Raw genomic sequence first — 19,182 nt, 5'->3', positions numbered from 1 at the left:
GAGATAATAAGAGGTGTTGCTTGTGTGTTGTGGAGCTTTTTGTATTGTAGACCATTCTTTCAGTGTGCTATTGAAATTTGACAGAAAGAAAAAGAAAAATGATAATAAAATGATAATTATATTTACAAAGTATTTTAAAATTATGTTCTTCTTCAACCAAATTTTAAATTGTTAGAATAAATGTTACAATAAAGTATGTAAAGGAAAATAATTTAAACATGTAAAATTTTTAGATGGTTAATTATAATATGTAAATAACCCAAAAATAATAATTTATTTGTATGAAAAAAGAAAAGTATTTTGTGTTTCATATTAGAATTCTTAATTAATTGAAGGGTTTATTATTAATTATATGGGTAAAGTCCACATATTCCCTTAAACTACCACCTAATTGACAGTGTCTTCAAAAAGTTTTCAATTGTGACAATTTTCTTTAAACTACCAAAATATTGTCAACGTCCCCCAAGATTACCAACAAGACAAAAAAACCTTTATAGATTTATCAATAAGACAAAAATATTACTATAAATTCAGAAAAAAAAAAAAAAAAAAAAATTTGATTTTTTTTTTAAATGAAAATTTGAATTTTAAATTTTTTTTTTTTTTTTGAAAAAACTAAATTTTTGTAAATGAAATTTTTTTAATTTTTTTTTAATTTTGTTTTAAAAAACGAAAATTTTATTTTATTTTTTAAATGGAAAGTTTTATTTAAAAAAAAAATTATAAAACGAAAATTAAAAAAACGAAAATTTTCAATTTTTATAAAAAAAATTGAAAATTTTAAACTTTTTCTTATAAAAATGATTTTTTCTTTTTTACTTTTTTTTTTAAAAAAAAAAAATTGGCCACCGCCTGGATTTTATTTGATTTTTTTTTTTTTGTTAGTTTTAGTTTTTTTTTTTTTTTTTTTTTTTTCTAGAAGTTTTAGTATTTTTTTTTTTTTTATTTTACGAAAGGTAATTTCGTCATTGAAGGGAACATTGACAATTTTTGATAGTTTAAGAGGAAGCATTGTCACAATTAAAAGTTTGAAGAACATTGTCAATTAGGTGATAGACTTTCTCTTAATTATATTGAGTTTATATAAGCTTAAAGCAAGACCTTTGTTCTGGTCCTCAAGCAGAACAAAACAGTTTGAACGCCATTCACCCTTTTTTTTCTTCTTCTAAGCAAATTGGGAAAATGATTACAAAAACGTGATAAGCTAGATTTACAGTGCAAATAATAAACCAGGTGGTTTCTCTATTTCACTTAAAGTAGAGCATCAACTATTTTATAATATAAACTAGATTTCACAGCATCTAACGACAAACATAATTTGCAATATCTCTCCGAACTATCATAGGAGTTGCAATATCCCTCTTTCCTTTATTTATTTTTTTATTTTTTTTAAAGATGCTGTTTCCTTCAGTTAAACTCCAAATAAAAAGGCAAACTTCTTCAGCTGGGAATGGACCCATGTTTTGTCATGCAGCGTATGACTTGACTATAAGATAAATGGCCCTTAATTTTCTGCCAATTTTTCTGGCTTCAATTGCATGAGGGAGTGCAAAGTCATTCACATATATGCAACTTGTATTCTGAGATTTTTCTTTGTATCTTTTTCACTGTCTCTAATCTTATCTGCAGTTTGGTACAGTTTTTGTTAATCAAATAATCTTTTTAATAATCTGCAATGACTACTATTGCAAATTAATTGAATAATAGGGAGGTAAAAATAGTGGGATTTCAGTTCCAACAAAGATTGAAAAATAATTTCCCCTACCAAAAATACCAGTGATTGGATTGGAGTTGCATGAGCCTATCAATTTAGATTGGATTGTAAGACTTTGTATGAATCTCTATTTAGTGTTCATTTAGTTTAGTAATTTTAAAATGTTCAATTTGATATAATAGATTTTTCAAATGCAATTAAGCGTTCAATAAAATTTATTAAAAAAGCGTTTAAAAACGTAATTCGACCATTAAAATCGTATTTTCTTCTTTCAAAAATACACTCTTTTATATGTCGTGCAAGAATATGTAAATTTTTTTTTAATGTTTTCAAATCATACTTTTGAAGAGTATATTAGATTGTGTGTAACGTCCTACACCGCTTGAGTATAGAGATGAAGATGTGCTTATATATATACTTACACCCTTCTTGATATCAACGTGTTTTAAAGCGGTGATGGTTATAATTCCATTAGAACTTGCCTGTTAAACGATAAACGGTAATTTTAAAATTATAATTAAAAAATTAATAAAATTACAATTTAAATTGATTAAAAATGCACCGACCTACTCTGAATATGATTGCATAAGGTAAGACCACGTAGATGGAGCTGGCAGTGAGTGTCTGGTAGTCATCACTCACCAGACGCCATCTACTTTCTCCACCACCAAACAAACTCCCCACCACCCTCCAACTCTATCACTCTCTCGGAGCTCCACCACCAAACTCCTCTACCAATCTCTCTGTTTCTCTTTCTCTTTCTCTAATGGCAATCACCTTCTCCAACTTCTCTCTTCCCTCACCAGCCCACCGCAACCACAACCACGCCTCACCCCAAACCTTCAACATCATCACCCGCCGCTTCTCCACCGCCGCCACTTCCAATTTCTTCACCCCCTCTCTTACCTGCACTACTACCACCTATTCCAAGCCGACCGTCATCTACTCCACCGGAAATGGAAACGGAGGAGGCAGAGGAGGTGGAGGAGGGGGAGGAGGAGGTGGTGGTGGTGGTGGTGGTGGTGGTGATGATGAGGCGGAGGACCGTGAAAAGAACAGAGAAGAGGCGCTGATGGCGTTGGGAGAGGCGGGGAGGTCGGTGGAGAGCGTGGACAAGGAGTTGGCGGCTGCTATACAGGCGGGAAGAGTGCCGGGGTCGATTGTGAAGAGGTACTTTGAGCTGGAGAAGTCGGCGGTCTTCAGGTGGCTGCTTCAGTTTGGAGGGTTCAAGGAGCGGTTGCTAGCCGATGATCTTTTCTTGACCAAGGTTGGCATTGAGTGTGGCGTTGGGATCTTCACCAAGGTCTGGTGTTACCATTCTTGCCTATATTTTCATAGTACTATTAGATTTTAAATTTAAGTATTGTGGGAGATTTTTTTTTTTTTTTTTTTTTTTTGAGAGGTGGGAGAGATTGTTAACACTCCCTAGGTGTGGATCAGAAAACGTGTGAAATATTTAATTAAAATGGAGATAAGGTTAAATTCAAGATCTTATTCAGAAATGTTAAGCTAATAGGAAAGAGTGCATTAAATGATTTAATTAATATTTTACCAAAGATAAAAAAATTTTCAGTGGCTGACATGTTTCCAATCACACACAAAAGTTGTAAAATAGTTATATGTTAGTAGTATTATTCAAAATATTTTTAGTGGCCGATATGACTCCAATCACATGACATGTGTTTAGCAAGTTGTAAAAGTTGTAGGCTGACTTGTCAATTTAATTAATTAGTGACTAATTTGTTAACTATACACTCTTAATTAGTTTACGAAGAGAAATACTAGACCTATAACTCTTCTACCATTACTTTACAACTTGTTGGCACGTGTGATCATGTGATTGGAGGGTGTTAAAAAAAATAGTAGTTGACATATCTTTAATCACATAGTAACATGTGTCAACAAGTTGTAAAATAGTTGTAGATGTAGCATTACCCTTTCCCAAATTACGGACTACCATATTAGTTTGTACGGAAATTAAACTACGAAAATTGTAGTACTAAACAAAAATGTTCAGACAATACTTCTGTGCACATACATGGAATACTACAACATTTATTTACTTTTCAGACTGCAGCTGAGTTGGAGCGGCGTAGAGAAAAGTTCTCGAAGGAACTGGATTTTGTCTTTGCTGATGTGGTACTTTCTTCTTGATTACCTGAATAGTTTGTTAATCTCACAATAATCTGTTTCTCTTAAGTTATATGTGATTTTCTTCAGGATCTTAGGTAGAAAGTTAATAGGACTGGTCACTCAACAGTGTGTATGCACGTTTGGGCTATAGCATAACCCTGTGACAGAGTTAAGTAGAGCTATCATGACCCCAGGTTCATCAGACATGTGGCCCTAGATAGCAGATAGCAGAAAATTGATACTTTTATTACTCTAGCAGATTTCAGGTGCTTTGACAGTAAGGTTTTGTTGAATGTAGTTGAGTTAGAATATGGGATCTAATTTGTTCTTGTCCAATTAAATTTTTTCCTATGCTACCCTTAACCCAATAAATAAATAGAAGATAAGAAAAAGAAAAGTTCTCACATGCTACATATGTATTTAGTCATTCCTCCCAGGATGTCGCAGGATTGCAAAGTTTCTGGTTAGGTTCTTCACTCTTTTTTGTTCTTAACTTGATATTACTTGGTTTCTTATTATTTCATTTCACCAATCAATAGATTTGGCATCTTTCTGATTTAGTTTTGATCTTAGGTGATGGCCATTATAGCAGATTTTATGCTTGTCTGGCTTCCTGCTCCTACTGTTTCTCTCCGTCCACCTCTTGCTGTCAGTGCCGGATCTGTTGCTAAGTTTTTCTACGGCTGTCCTGATAATGCATTTCAGGTTATTCTTTATATCAGTATTCAGTTATTTGTTGGGTGTTTCAGGTTGTAGTTTTGACACTCAACTGTAACATCACATGAACCTAATAGTCAATTATTTGCTTTTGATATCCTGTCTGCAGGTGGCTTTGGCTGGAACATCTTATTCATTATTACAGAGAATAGGTGCAATAGTGGTATGTTTAACATGATTTTTTTTTTTTTTTTTTTTAAAAAAAGAGCTTTACTTTACAATAAATCAGAAATTCTTATGGTACATATCAATCTCTTATGCAGCGTAATGGAGCCAAACTATTTGCAGTTGGGACCGGTGCATCTCTGGTTAGTCAAAAACTTACATGTTTTGAAATGCCTCATATTTAGTTTTCTACAACTTTTAGGTGTATTATCTTTTGAATTTGGCTGTGAGACTTTTTTGTGCTATTATTGGTGCTTTCCAGAGCATATTTATTTATTCTATCAAAACTATCTCTATTTTTGGAGTATGTTCCCATACTTGTTCACAATTAGATACACCAAAGTTTCTGGTTTGAAAACTGGAAACCTAGTGCGCCAAGGCTATCTCAGATTTTATTTACTGTCTTATAGGTTTTGAATTTGATGGCAGTTGACAAATAGAACTGCAGTTATCAAAAATTTCTATTATACAAATATTGAAACTTCTATGACTCAAATACTCAGAACTTCTGTTATAGAGGAAAAGAAAAAATGCATAAGAGAATCATCTATTCTATGAGGTATTGTCATAATCAAGATATTGGATCAACAATTAAGGACTTTAGAGATTTTTTTAATGCATAAAATGCAGTTGATAAATCGTTTGCTGGTGAAGCAGCAGATATTAAAGTTCCACTTGTCTGAAATTTTGGTATATGATTGATGATATCACTATCTATTTGGTGTCATATGACTGATTGAAGCATTTTTCAGATTGGTACAGGTATAACAAATGCATTGATTAATGCACGAAAAGCTCTTGATAAATCGTTTGCTGGCGAAGCAGAGGATGTGCCTATATTATCAACCAGTGTTGCCTATGGTGTCTATATGGCAGTTTCTAGCAACCTAAGGTATGTGGTTTAATACAAATAAGTATCTCTAATTTGCCTCAGCTTCTACTATCAGATCATCATCTCAATGTACAGCTATTTTGGAGGACAAATTATATGCTTTCTTTGTTCAACAGGTACCAAGTGCTTGCCGGGGTAATTGAACAACGAATCCTGGAACCCTTGTTGCACCAGCACAAGCTTATACTGAGTGCTATTTGCTTCGTTGTCCGAACTGGCAACACATTCCTGGGGTCATTGATGTAAGATTTGATCTCTCCTAGGATGACATTCTATTAGGTTATTGTACTTTCTCTTTACACTTCTCATTGCCTGTATATCTTTTGCAAACAGGTGGGTGGATTACGCGCGCTGGACTGGAATCCAAAAGATTCGGGACTAGAGCATAGTCTGGAAAAACTTAGGTGCATCATTATTATAAGTAAAATTTATATTTGAATGGATATCATTTTTTTTGTGGAATCGCAGAGGATGATGGCAGATCAATTTGGTTGCTTTGGTCTTATATATTCTGTGGCAAAATTCTGGCTGTAAGTTGTCATAGTTGATGTTATAGGCAGCTAGGATTTCCTTGTGTATTCCTGAATGTCAGAAAAATTGAACTATAGTAACAAGTAGATGTCACAATGTATATAGAGTTGTATTGTATGAACTATACAGATTGAAGATTTAATATTATTTGTTAGATTTGTGGTGTTCGAAGATTGCGATCCAATGTTTACTTTGGTGAAATGGAGGCATAGTAGGGTAACATCTTTGTCAATATTAAGTTTTCAATTATTAGGAAGTGTAAGCCTTTTTCATAGTTATGTCGTACATTTATGCAGAGAAACACAGAAAAATCACACACTAAGAACAAATCACCCATCCCAGTTCACCAGGAAAATAGAAAGTATTCTTTTGTACATAAATGCATCCTTTTTTTGGCCTAGGAACCAATACAAAAAGGAAGAGAATGAAAAAACAGTGGAAAAACAAAGCTAAATTGGCAACCAATATCGCAAAATAAAGTTGCACACCTCCAATAAGATTGCCCATTTCGTATGTTGTTTACAAGCACACACTCTTACAAGAAAAGGAAAAGAACATTTGCTAACTGCAGGGCTCTTATCTTCCATGAAAAACAACACAACAATTGCTAACTCCTTTGCCTCTTGCTGCAACCTTCAGTACATCATGCTTGCCACAAAATAAGGATGATCTTCTACTCCAAGATAATCCAGTAAACCAGTCTAATAGTTTCCAACGTCAGCATCTTGTCATCTCTTTACCCTCTGTACCCTATTTTCCAATCAATAGACTGGTGCAAATATAGAGGAAACAAAAACCACAAATGTCAGCTGACCAAAAAAAAAAAAAAAAAAAAGAGTATGATAAACACATGTGCCTTGCATGCAACCAAGACTAAAATCTATCCCTATATCTAGGCATACAGGCATCACAATCTACATTACCAGCTCTCTTGCTTGATCCATGCTACTTCTTTATTAACTAAGGTACCAACAATCTGGAGATAACAACAACATTCTGCAGTTCACAAGGGAACCTTGCCAAACCTGAATAATTTCATAACTTAGAACAATGCCATAACTTGTTGCCATTCACGTTTTAATAATAAATTGTAAAACATAGTTATAGAATCCCACAGAAGTCAATTAATTGAGGCTTTTGGTGAGCCAGTACAGTGTCTTTGTCACTGAATACATCAATGTGTACTCGATCTTTTTTTCTTTTTTTTTAAAATGTATTAAAAGAATATGTTTATTGATCAGTTTTTCATCTTTGTGACTTTATTTTTAATACATCTTTAATAGATTCTCATAATCAAATGCCCCTCTTTTGACATTTTTTTGGTATAATGAAATTAGAAAATCTGTTACTGGTTTTAAAAAAGTCTCATGTACAGCATAGTTTACAGAAATATTACGATCATCAATTTGTTGACAGGGAACTTCTGACTCTCCAAAAGATGGAAAAAAGGAAAAAGAAAAAAATCAAACCACAGAGAGACTAATCAACATGCTTATAATTAACTGTATTCTCAAACCACTAAAAAAGATGCTTCGTAAAAAGAGTATAATTATTTCATAGCACAATCCTAATGCTGCATTAGGATAATCGCTTCCCCTTCCTCATCCTTACCTATGTTGTTCCAAAGGTAATGATATAAATGTAACTACAAGAGTACAGATATTTCATAGCAATAAAATTAATTACCATTTTCTAAAATGAAAAGATCATAAAAAGGAGGAAATATTACCATCAATATCCTCTTCGGCTTCCACCTACAAGGGTGTGATGACAAATCATTGGACAAAATGTATCTGGTTTGGTGTTTAGGCCAGGAGTGTTGAACTTGGAGGTTTCAGGTTTCTTCTTCTTCCTTCTTTGTGAAGCCCCCAGAGGCACTCAATGTCTTCACAATTAGACACTGCAAAATTGTTTGAGGATAACTGCCAAAAAATAATTAATAATAAGGTACCGCAAAATTAATCTTGTCAATCCATTTATTGAATATGATAGCCATTATAAAATGTCCATAATATGGCAAAGATCACTATGCAGATGCCAACACTATCAGAGGATCAAAACTTAGTTACATACCTCGTTTAGGGGGTACCAATGATTTGTTGAATCGGTAATGGCTAGCAATAGGCCAATTGGTAACGATAAACTCAAATGTTCAAAGGCCTTCTCTCCCTGCTTGGTGACTGGGGCATTAGAACAAACACTCATGATGCCATTATGAAAGCCGTACAAGAATAGCAAACCCCAACAGCAAACCAACAAGTCTGGCAGCAAGAAATAGGAGCAACAGGATCTCTCCAATGCATGCCAACATTCAGATGACAACCAAGAAAGCCTCCCATATCTACGCAGCATTGATGACAAGTATAAAATTCCCAAACATGAGAATTAACAATACAACCGATGCAAGTCCAAGTTCCAAAACACCCAAATTGTTTCTTAGGCAAACATAAACTATATTTAATCATTAATTTAACTTCTAGAGATTGAAAGCAAATTTATGTAGGATGATGGATTACTAACCAAGCATGTTCTCCTGCTGCTGCTGATAGTTCAGAGGCTTCCTGAAAAATATGATTGAAGTTTGTTTAGCTAATTTCTTGAGAGTATCAAATACGCATATCAGTTTACTAACATTTCAAAAAATGTGAACAAAAAAAATCAGAAGCTCTAATTACTTACTTCAGAGAGGAGCCGCTTCTTGGGAAGCAGTTTCACCACTTCCAGGACGAAGCCCCGAGTCTCCCACGATGGAAATTGAAGAAGAGGTAGAAGCAAAAGAACTGGCGGGGCAATAAATTGACCTTTGGATATATCTCTTGAAACTTCTGTCGCATCTAAACAAAAGTGGGATCAAATGGGAGAAGGGGAGCCTTTCACTGATTCTCGTCTTCTGGGTCGTAGATGAACCTCCGGTCAATTTCAACGCGAGGGATGTGGGTTATCTTGGACCACTCTCGTCCTTGATCTTTCTTGCAGTGTTCTTTCAGCAGAGGACATTTTATTATATAAAGTCTCAAGAGTGAGGGAGGCAAGCCATCCTCTGGAAATGATGTGAGATTTTCACACTCTATGATATGCAGTTCTTCAAGAGAGGTGAGGCTTTGAAGGGAAGACATGTATTTCAGATTGTGGAAGTGTGAGATGAAGAGGGTAGTAAGAGACGCAGGCAGCTTCTTCTCTGGAAAGGACTCCACATTCGGACCTCCGATATAAAGATGTTTAAGAGAGGTAAGGCTGTGCAGCCCCCATTCAAGCAAGGCCTCAGTGAAGTTGCAATCCCATATTGTAAGTGATGTTAGGTTGGCGGGAAAACCCTCTTCCAGATTGCAAGGCCCCACGCTTGAACTTTGAAGTGAGGTGAGGTTGTGAATGCAGTTAGGTAGAGCCACATTACCAATCGATAACTCTCTAAGGTTGCCAGGGAGCAACCCTCCGTCTGGGAAGGAAGCAAGAGCTGGACAACCACGAATAGCAATCTTGTCTAGATGGCTAAGGGTGTGTATGCCCGTTGGTAAGTATTTAAGGTTTTTACATTCCCCAATAAAAATGTCTTTAAGAGACGAGTTGTGGTGGAAGCTCTTTGCTATTGACTCCAGATGTCCACATTTCCAAATATAAAGGTGTTGAAGTGTTGCAGGTAATCCTTCACTTTTCGCTATCGACACCAGCTTTCCACAATTTTCAATATGGAGGTGTTGAAGTGTTGCCGGTAATTCTATGCTAGATGTTAAGAATTTGAGGGATGGACACCTATAAATCTTCAAGAATTCAAGAAGAGATGTGCTAGTACTGCAACGGTTGACATCATCCTCATCAAGCAAAATTAGCATATTCTTGCAATTATGTATTTGTAGCCGCTTAAGTGTTGGAGGTAGCTGGCCTCTTGCAATGTGCGTCAGCGAATCACATCCATCGATGTTAATATGCTCAAGACACATGTTGTTGTACATGATTTCCTTGGGTAGACATTCCATGCCATTGGTTGGTTGCTCTTTTACTTCTTCTGCCAAAGAAACTCGTTTCTGATCATTCTGAATCTTCAGAACACGAAGACTTGGGAGGGATTGTAATAATCCCGCATCATTTGACCACAAAGGTGTCAGCTCCTCACAATTTTCAATATTTAGATATTCTACCTGCGTTAGTCCTTCGAGAATAATACCTTCTATTGGATATGTGAATTCTGAAATAGTTGAAAAAGACTTGGAATTTAGTGAGTTGAAGACAACCTTATTTTCACGCATCACCCATTCGGATCCTCCAATTTGTAGTCTGCAAAGCTCACGAAAGCTTGAAATTGAAACCACCAATCTTGGACAGTCTTGTACCAAAACTTTTTCTAGTAAAGGAAAATGGTTAGGTAACTTCCCCAACAACTTGGGACAATTTTTAATGGAAAGCTCACGCAAGTGTCTGAACTCTCGATTAGAGCTCCAGTTCTCCCATTCTTCCATATTCATGAAATTCAAAGTTTCTAAGGATTCAAAAGGTTGTGAGCAACTAACCCCGTAAAACTCATGACCGACATTCTTCACACTGGCCATGCCTTCAATGAAAAGGTGTTTGAGTGATGGTAGTTCGCCCACTGGTGGCAATGACGTGCACTTTTTACAATTTTCAATCCTTAAAAGCACCATATGAGAAAATGAATGACCTCTTAACCAAGTTGGAAATTCCACACCACCATAACACTTGATAGTGAGCTCTTTCAAAGCCTTGTGAGGCTTTAGCATGCTAAGTACCTCAAATTCACTTGTTCTTCCGTGTGACTCATCCAATTTGTTACTCCATTCCAAGCACAACACAGTAAGGTTGGGCTTTTCAATTAACTTAGCGTCTCTTGCATATGTGGGTTCAATGGCATTCTCCAATCGTGAGATGATGAGCATCCCTCGAAGATGCAACAAAGAACCTAGCTCTCTTAACGCGAAACAACTGCCTTTTCCCACAATTAGATTAGACAATGTTTGGAGATGAGTTAATTTACCTATTTGAGGAGGCATTCTTTCCAGCTTATATGCATGGAGAATGTTGAGGTGGCGCAAGTTGACCAAGTTGCCCAAATTTGAAGGCAATTTCTTTAGATAAGAACATCCCTCTAGAATCATTGTATGTAAGTTGCATAGAGTGGTTGTTGATTCAGGCAAACCTCTAATCCGAGTGTAAGAAAGGTCAAGGTACCGTAGATGCTTCAAATCACCAATTGAATCCGGTAACTCAACGATGCAGTACCCACTCAACGAGAGCGCTCTTAAACTTTTTAATTCCGACAACAATTGAAGAGGAAGACTATGGGTCAAATAACATCCCCTAAGGTGTGGAAGAGGGAGGAAGGTATGTAGACATTTGAGTTCAGAAAAAGGCTCAAACTTTTTAGCAATATCGTATCGGCCGCGCAAGTAAGAAGAGTGCCGAGCCTTTTTAGGAAGTCTCCTTCTATTACTACCCCCAATTTGGTCTTCTATTCTGAAGCATATATCTCCTGCGACCCTTTGGGCCAAATCCTTGATCAGATCATGCATCACAAATCGTAGTTTCTTCATGCTTGAATGGTCTAAAGAATTCCACCATGGCATCTGATATCGTAATTTCTTCGTGCTTGATTGTTGGAAAAAGGACCTTGACAACAAATCTTGAAAATACTCTCTACCCAGATCTTCCATTTGCTTATCCCCTTCTGGTGGTTGAATTAGACCTTCTGCCATCCACAACAGAACCAACTGCTGCTCTTCAAATTCATAGTCCTCTGGGAGTATTGAACAATACATAAAGCACCTTTTTAAATGTGAAGGGAGATGGTGGTAGCTCAACATAAGGGCTGGAACAATTCCACTTGTAGCCTCTGGTATATCCCATATCTTGCTCTTAAGTACATCTTCCCACTCATTACGTTCCTCCTTTTTAGTGCGCAAGAGGCCTCCGAGAGTCCTTGCCGCCAAAGGCAATCCTTTACACCTTTCAACGAATTTTTCGCCAATATCTTGAAGGTTTGAATGTGCACTGAAGTTGCTTGCCCCCAATGCATGTTGGGTAAATACAGACAAACAGTCATTATTTGACAACAGTGGCAAGCAATGGGCTTGAACAGTACCTGTCATTGATGAAACTTTCAAATTGCGAGTTGTGATGATAATCTTACTTCCCGGAGCCCCAACTAGAAATGGAGCACGTAGGATAATCCAATTATTGTAGTCACCGTTCCAAAGATCATCCAAAACGGCTAGAAACTTCTTGCCTTGCAGTATCTCCTTGAGTTTGACTTGCAACCAATTTCGATCCTTGCCATCACAATTATTAGAAATGAGGGACTGTAAAATTGTTTTTGTGACTCTGTCAACATCGAAATCTTGAGAAACACAAGCCCATGCTTTCAAAGCAAAAGAGTTTTGTACTGCTTCATCGTTGTACACCAACTGGGCAAGAGTTGTCTTTCCTATACCCCCCATACCTAGTATAGGAATCACAGAGACTTGAGCATCACTACAATATTTTTCACCCACCAACAATTCAACTAAATCCTCTTTATCTTTGTCCCTGCCATAAACATGAGGTTCAGTTTCAGTTAGTACAGAAGTTGATGCCGGAACTTGTGTTTTCCCATATGACCTCCCATCAGCAGTTTCCTTCAAATTCAGTTGATCTTTTCGGGTCACGATTTCATTGAAGCGATCCGTGACCTCCTTTATCTTTAACTGCAGCGTACTATCAATCTTATGAGTGGACGAAGCACATGGGATGTTGAGTTTGCGTACCTTAGTTGGGCGAGCCTGATTTTCAGCTAGGAATGCATCAGTTGCGAGCTCATCCACTATATCATCCACATCGTAAACCAAGTGTTTGAGATCATCCAGCCACTGCTTCACAGCCCTGTCAGTATATTGCTTCTGCTCCGCATCATCAAGCATGTTCTGAATATCTTGCAGCTTTTGTCTCCACTTGTCCAGGTTTGCTTGAAGTCCCTTTCCCTCTCCACCTATGAAGTCCCAAAACTTGGGAACCGCCAATAGATCATACAGCGACTCAAATAATTTAGAGAGAGCGAACTCTCCTACTTTGGAAAGAATGAACTCAGTCATGGTTTTCTTGCTAGGAAGGAAGGAAGGAAGGAATGAAAGAAGAAACGATGCAAATTAAGAGATTGGAATCTTGTGTGAAAGCTTGGGCACTCACAAAACTTGTTATTGCTTTGAGGATTCAAAACTGCATGATTTACAATAAAAAAGAAGAAGAGAGATAGTAGTAGTTGAGCGCGCACTACACAGTAAATCCTCAGTACACGAGAGTTTGTCACGTGGATATTATATTTTATGTAGTAGTTGAGCACTACACAGTAAATTAAGAGCAAGAGCAACTTGCCTATTACTATATATTACTATTACATTGCTGTTTACGTGTGGCATGTTCTCTGTTTCTTTTCAGAAGCAAAGTCCGAATTTACCATCTATTACTATAACATTTTATGTTGTCCTGGATAACGACTTGACAACCACCCAAAATGTTGACGTTGACGAAGACTTAAAGCGAAATTAAGAAATAGTGTAGAAATTAAGAGTTTTGTTTTTGTTTTTAGGTTAAACTAGTATATGATCCGCGCTATGCTATGCATGGGATTTTTAATTATATTTTAATTTTAAAATTTAAAAGCATCTTCATCCTACTTTTTATGTAGGATAAAAAAAGTTGGGGCTCTTTCAATAAAAATACATAATAAATGTCATATAATTATGAACATTTGAAAATAAACAAAATATTTTTTATGAATACAAAAATAAAAGATTAAGATTTAATGCAATCAAATAAATCATTTCACATCAAATTCTATACTTAATTATTGCTTTGGTGTGTTGAAAGTGTTTTTATATGAAAAATGCTTCCAAAAGCAAAAACAAAAACAGAAAGAAGGTTAATACATTGTCAAATGTATTGGGTGCTGAATTTATTATCGATTTGTCTTTTATTGCTTAAAAACAAAAAAAAAGGCTTCAAAAATGTTTCAAATGAATTAAAGCATAAGATCTTTAATTTTAGTTTAATTCATATAAATTTTAATATGTTAAAATCTTTGTGACCATAGGTATAGTTTAAAATGAAAAGTATATATATATAAAGTAAATTCTAATATAAAAATAGAGAGAAACCGTTTGACTTTTGTTGCATAGCCTAAAAAAGCTTTACATATTTATGTATTTTTTTTGTGTGTAATTGTGCAATAATTATCGGATATGGGGTTTTGATGGAATTATCGGCAAAATCGACTTTATATGCGATTTTGCCGAGAAAGAACATAGAAAATCTGGGGTGGATTGGCCTAAAGAGGCCTAAATTCACTAATGAGAGTTGCCCTTCATGACCACATTGTGCTCTCATTTTCTTGATAATTTATACAATACTAATGACCCCTAAATGCACATATTTTAATATGGAAAATAAATCAAACCTAATATGGAAAACACACACATATGGATATTGCTTTCTTTAACTTAAACAATTCTCAATGGAAAGTGTCACATTCTACAATTAGAAATTCAAAAACAAAAGTTATCAATACATAAGAACAATGGTTTGAGCAGATCAACTATATTCTGAATCAGGACACCAAACTATGATAGAAGCGGTGCATGTACTTCACTACAAAAATTTCCGTTGTTTAAAAAAATGAAAAGCACATAGCAACCATAAGATATCATTTTAATTCCCAATTCCCAGCTCTAACGTCTCAAAGAACATCCATCCTCAACCAATCTGAAGTTTAAAAATATCACTATTATTTTTACTTCTACTTACAACAAAAAAAAGAAGAATTTTTAGTTCTCTCATCAGAGTTCTATATTATGAGCCAAAGAATATACTATCAGAAACAATAACAGATTTCAATCATGCATGCAACTCTCCAATCAATAGCTGCCGTAAAAAAATATTGAAATAAAAGTTGAATGTGAAAACTATGTGTTTACTTAGGACGGCAGAGATAGCGACGGCAACGATTGGCGGTGAAGTAATTTTTTCCTTTAATACTCATCCGAATTCTCATTAATCATTAGAAAAACAGAGTAAGAGCATGTATTTAAGAATATGTGCTGTGAATTTAGACAATCAAATAACTATCACTTTTTTTTTTTTTTTTTTTTTTCTAATAAATAAGTATCTCTTTAGTTTGAGCTTTTAATGGCTTTTGACAGCCATTTCATTGAAGCTCTTTTCTTCTTCGGTGCACAAATTTAATATTATTTTTTACTATTATTTTTATTCTTTACTTCGATGTAAAATGGTTTCCGTTAGAAAATATTTTCAGGAAAGCATTTACTGCGCACACTTTAGGGCGTTTACTGCGCACACGAAAAATGTTTACTGCACACACTTTAGGGCGTTTACTGCGCACACGAAAAATAATATTTTTTTTCCAATAAGGTCCCTGCCGAGACCTGCACAGGACTTGTTCGGGATCCCGCAGGGACCTGCCCGAGACGTCCCCGGGACTTGGCCGGGACTTGCTTGGGACTTCGCCAGAACTTGATCGGGACCCGCCCAGGACTTGCCCGGGAGCTGCTCTAGACTTGACCGGGACCTGCTCTGGACTTGATTGGGACTTTGCCGGGACTTGACCGGGACCCGCCCGAGACCCTCTCGGGACTTGCCCGGGACCCTCCCGGGACTTGACCGGGACCCCACCAGGCCTTGACCGGGACTTGCTCGGGACCCCGCTGGGACCCGCCCTGGACTTGATCGGGACCCACTCGGGACTTGACCGAACCTGCCCAAGACCCGCCCGGGACTTGCCCGGTCGGGTCCTGGTCAAGTCCCGGGCTGGTCCCGACGGGGTCTCAAGCAAGTCTCGGTGGGTCCCGGTCAAGTCCCGGCGGGTCTCGGCCAAGTCCCGGGCAGGTCCCGGCAATGTCCTGGACAAGTCCCGGGCGGGTCCCGGGCAAGTTCCGGACATGTCTCGGTCAAGTCCAGGGCAAGTCCCAGGCGGGTCCCAGGCAAGTCCCGAGCGGGTCCCGATCAAGTCCTGGTGGCATTCTGGTCAAGTCTCAGGCAGGTCTCGGCGGTGTCCCGGGCAAGTCCCAGGCGGGTCCCCGACAGGTCCAAGTCAAGTCCTAGGTAGGTCCCAAGCAAGTCCCGGGCGAGTCCCAGTCAAGTCCCGGGCAGGTCCCGGTCAAGTCCTAGGCAAGTCTTGGTCAAGTCCTGAGCAAGTCTCGGTCAAGTCCTGGGCAGGTCCCGGTCAGGTCTTGGGCGGGTCCAGGACAAGTCTGGTCAAGTCCCATGGGGTCCCAGGCAAGTCCCGTGCGGGTCCCAGTCAAGTCCTAGTCAGGTCCTGGGCGAGTCCTAGTCAGGTCTTGGGCGGGTCCCGGGTGGGTCCCGAGCGGGTCTTGGGCAGGTCTGGGAGGGTTCTGTTCAAGTCCGGTCAGGCCCTAGGCAAGTCCTGGCGCGGTCCTGAGAGGGGCCTGGGCGAGTTCCAGTCAAGTCCCGGCGAGATTCTGGGCGAGTCTTGGTAAGGTCCATCAATTTAAGAATGAGATACTCGCAGTCGGAAAATGGTTTACGGTTTTCAAAACCGTAAACTATTTTTCGAAAATTAAAGAAGAATTTTCGGTCAAAAGGAAAATATTTTCCGTTGGCCACTATATTACGTCGAAGTAAACACTATAAAATGCGAAAATTATTTTCTGCAAACTATTTTACGTCGAAGTAAACGGAGCCTCAAAGTGAACACAAATTTAATAGAATTTCCATGCCAAAAGCACAAATTTAATATCCCTCACAAAGAAAAGAGTGGGTACATTAAAGTGAGAGGTGATTCAGCTTTTATATATATATATATATATATATATATATGATACTGCAGCAAACATTACAGTTTGTTAATGAACTCTGGTGTAGCCACTTGGAGGATGCTCATGCTCTGTTGCTACCAAAACTTTCTCATAAGAAAAACAAAAATGGACCGGAGCAAACAAATTGGCATTCGAAATCGCACTCTGTAAAACATGTTCTAAAAGTTGTATTCATGAGCATAGCAGTACTGTCGGGCTCTGATATTATTTGATGAATCAGGCCTTTGATCATTTTATATGAAAATTAATTGGTGTTCAATGAAAAAAGTCAAAGCTTTTATAGACATTCAAAATCACACGCCGCAAGGCATGTTTTAAGAGCCAACTTGAAATTAATCTCTTTCTTGAAATCAATCTCCTGCGCATGACCAAAACAGAGTAGTACTCTTAACTCTTGACAAATCAGAATCACGGCACTTCTGTTATAAACAGGTAGTTGGTAGTTAAGCTTCTGCATCATCTTCTATTTTCGGTTACGTGAGATATTATTATTAAGGCACAAGACACAAGGAGAGCATGCAAGACTAGAAGACAAAAAAACGGCTAGTGAACAGTATCACCACTTGTATAAATAAACCCTCATTTGTAATGAAATGCAATCAAGGGAAAAAAATATAGTCCCTAATATTTCTCAGTCTCTTCCTCTCTCCCTACTTACCTTCTTCAATATTTTCAATATTCTACAAACTTTCATATGGTATCAGAGCCTACTGACTCAAATACTCAGAACTTCTCTTATAGAGGAAAAGAAAAATGCATAAGAGAGTCACTATTCTATGAGCTATTTTCGTAATCAAGATATTGGATCAACAATTAAGGACTTTAGAGATTCTTTTAATGCATAAAATGCTGTTGATAAATCATTTGCCGGTGAAGCAGTAGATATCAAAGTTCCACTTGTCCGAAATTTTGGTATATGATTGATGATATCACTATCTATTTGGTGTCATAGGACTGATTGAAGCATTTTTCAGATTGGTACAGGCATAACAAATGCATTGATTAATGCACGAAAAGCTCTTGATAAAGAGTTTGCTGGCGAAGCAGAGGATGTGCCTATATTATCCACCAGTGTTGCATATGGTGTGTATATGGCAGTTTCTAGCAACCTAAGGTAAGTGGTTTAATACAAATAAGTATCTATACTTTGCCTCAGATTCTAGGAATTTTCTATTTTCATCACAAATCTAATACTATGGATTATAAATCAACCCAACCCTCCCGAACGAAAAAAAAAATAAAAAAAATCGATGTCTAATATTTACCATGTACATGAGAGAGTAGGATGTATTTGGCAACCATACCAAGATATATTATGTCCTTATGAGTAATGAATAGGTGAGGCTAGTTCTATCAGATCATCATCTCAATGTACAGCTATTTTGGAGGACAAATCATATGCTTTCTTTGTTCAATAGGTACCAAGTACTTGCCGGTGTAATTGAACAACGAATCCTGGAACCCTTGCTGCACCAGCAAAAGCTTATACTGAGTGCTATTTGCTTCGTTGTCCGAACTGGCAACACATTCCTAGGGTCATTGATGTAAGATTTGATCTCTCCTAGGATGACATTCTATTAGGTTATTGTACTTCCTCTTTACACTTCTCATTGTCTGTATATGTTCTGCAAACAGGTGGGTGGATTACGCGCGCTGGATTGGAATCCAAAAGATTCGGGACTAGAGCATAGTCTGGAAAAACTTAGTTGCATCATTATTAGAAGTGAAATTTATATTTGAATGGATATCATTTTTTGTGGAATCGCCGAGGACAATGGCAGATCAATTTGGGTGCTTTGGTTTTGTATATTCTGTGGCAAAATTCTGGCTGTAAGTTGTCTTAGCTGATGTTATTGGCAGCTAGGATTTCCTTGTATTCCTGAATGTCACAGTTGCTGGGGACAACTTCAGAAAAAATTCAACTATAGTAATAAGTAGATGTCACATTGTATATAGAGTTGTATTGTATGAACTATGCAGATAGAAGGTTTAATATTATTTGTTAGATTTGTGGTGTTCGAAGATTGCAATCTAATGTTTGCTTTGGTGAATTGGAGGCAAAGTAGGGTAACATCTTTGTCAATATTAAATTCACCAGGAAAATATAAAGCATTCTTTTTGTACATAAATGCATCCTTTTTTGGCTGAGGAACCAATTCAACAAAAAGGAAGAGAACGAAAAAAACAGTGGAAAAACA

General features: G+C 37.1%; 2 protein-coding genes across 3 annotated transcripts; one reads left to right on the top strand and one right to left on the bottom strand.

Annotated features, from left to right (window-relative positions):
* The first annotated feature begins 2,319 nt into the window (after positions 1-2,319).
* Positions 2,320-19,006, top strand: LOC132180372 (protein RETICULATA-RELATED 4, chloroplastic). Of its 2 annotated transcripts, none has more exons than XM_088513928.1 (8): positions 2,320-3,017; positions 3,785-3,853; positions 4,421-4,552; positions 4,674-4,727; positions 4,828-4,872; positions 17,959-18,098; positions 18,403-18,528; positions 18,620-19,006. In XM_088513928.1, the coding sequence occupies exons 1-8, from the start codon at positions 2,481-2,483 to the stop codon at positions 18,666-18,668; spliced, it is 1,152 nt and encodes a 383-aa protein (XP_088370054.1). In that variant the 5' UTR covers positions 2,320-2,480; the 3' UTR covers positions 18,669-19,006. The 2 variants fall into 2 exon arrangements, with proteins under 2 accessions (XP_088370054.1, XP_088370055.1); XM_088513929.1 differs by lacking the exons at positions 17,959-18,098; positions 18,403-18,528; positions 18,620-19,006 and adding exons at positions 5,482-5,621; positions 5,738-5,863; positions 5,955-6,009.
* Positions 8,891-13,228, bottom strand: LOC148587243 (putative disease resistance RPP13-like protein 1). Its single transcript, XM_088513715.1, has 2 exons — positions 9,818-13,228; positions 8,891-9,742 (listed from the first exon to the last, which is right to left on the bottom strand). The coding sequence occupies exons 1-2, from the start codon at positions 13,226-13,228 to the stop codon at positions 9,026-9,028; spliced, it is 4,128 nt and encodes a 1,375-aa protein (XP_088369841.1). The 3' UTR covers positions 8,891-9,025.
* Positions 19,007-19,182: the final 176 nt, after the last annotated feature.

Source organism: Corylus avellana, chromosome 2, assembly GCF_965113065.1.
Source record: "Corylus avellana chromosome 2, dhCorAvel1.hap1.2, whole genome shotgun sequence".
Taxonomy (NCBI): domain Eukaryota; kingdom Viridiplantae; phylum Streptophyta; class Magnoliopsida; order Fagales; family Betulaceae; genus Corylus; species Corylus avellana.
Note: the sequence above shows the minus strand (reverse complement) of the source record. Positions and strands in the feature narration are given on the sequence as shown.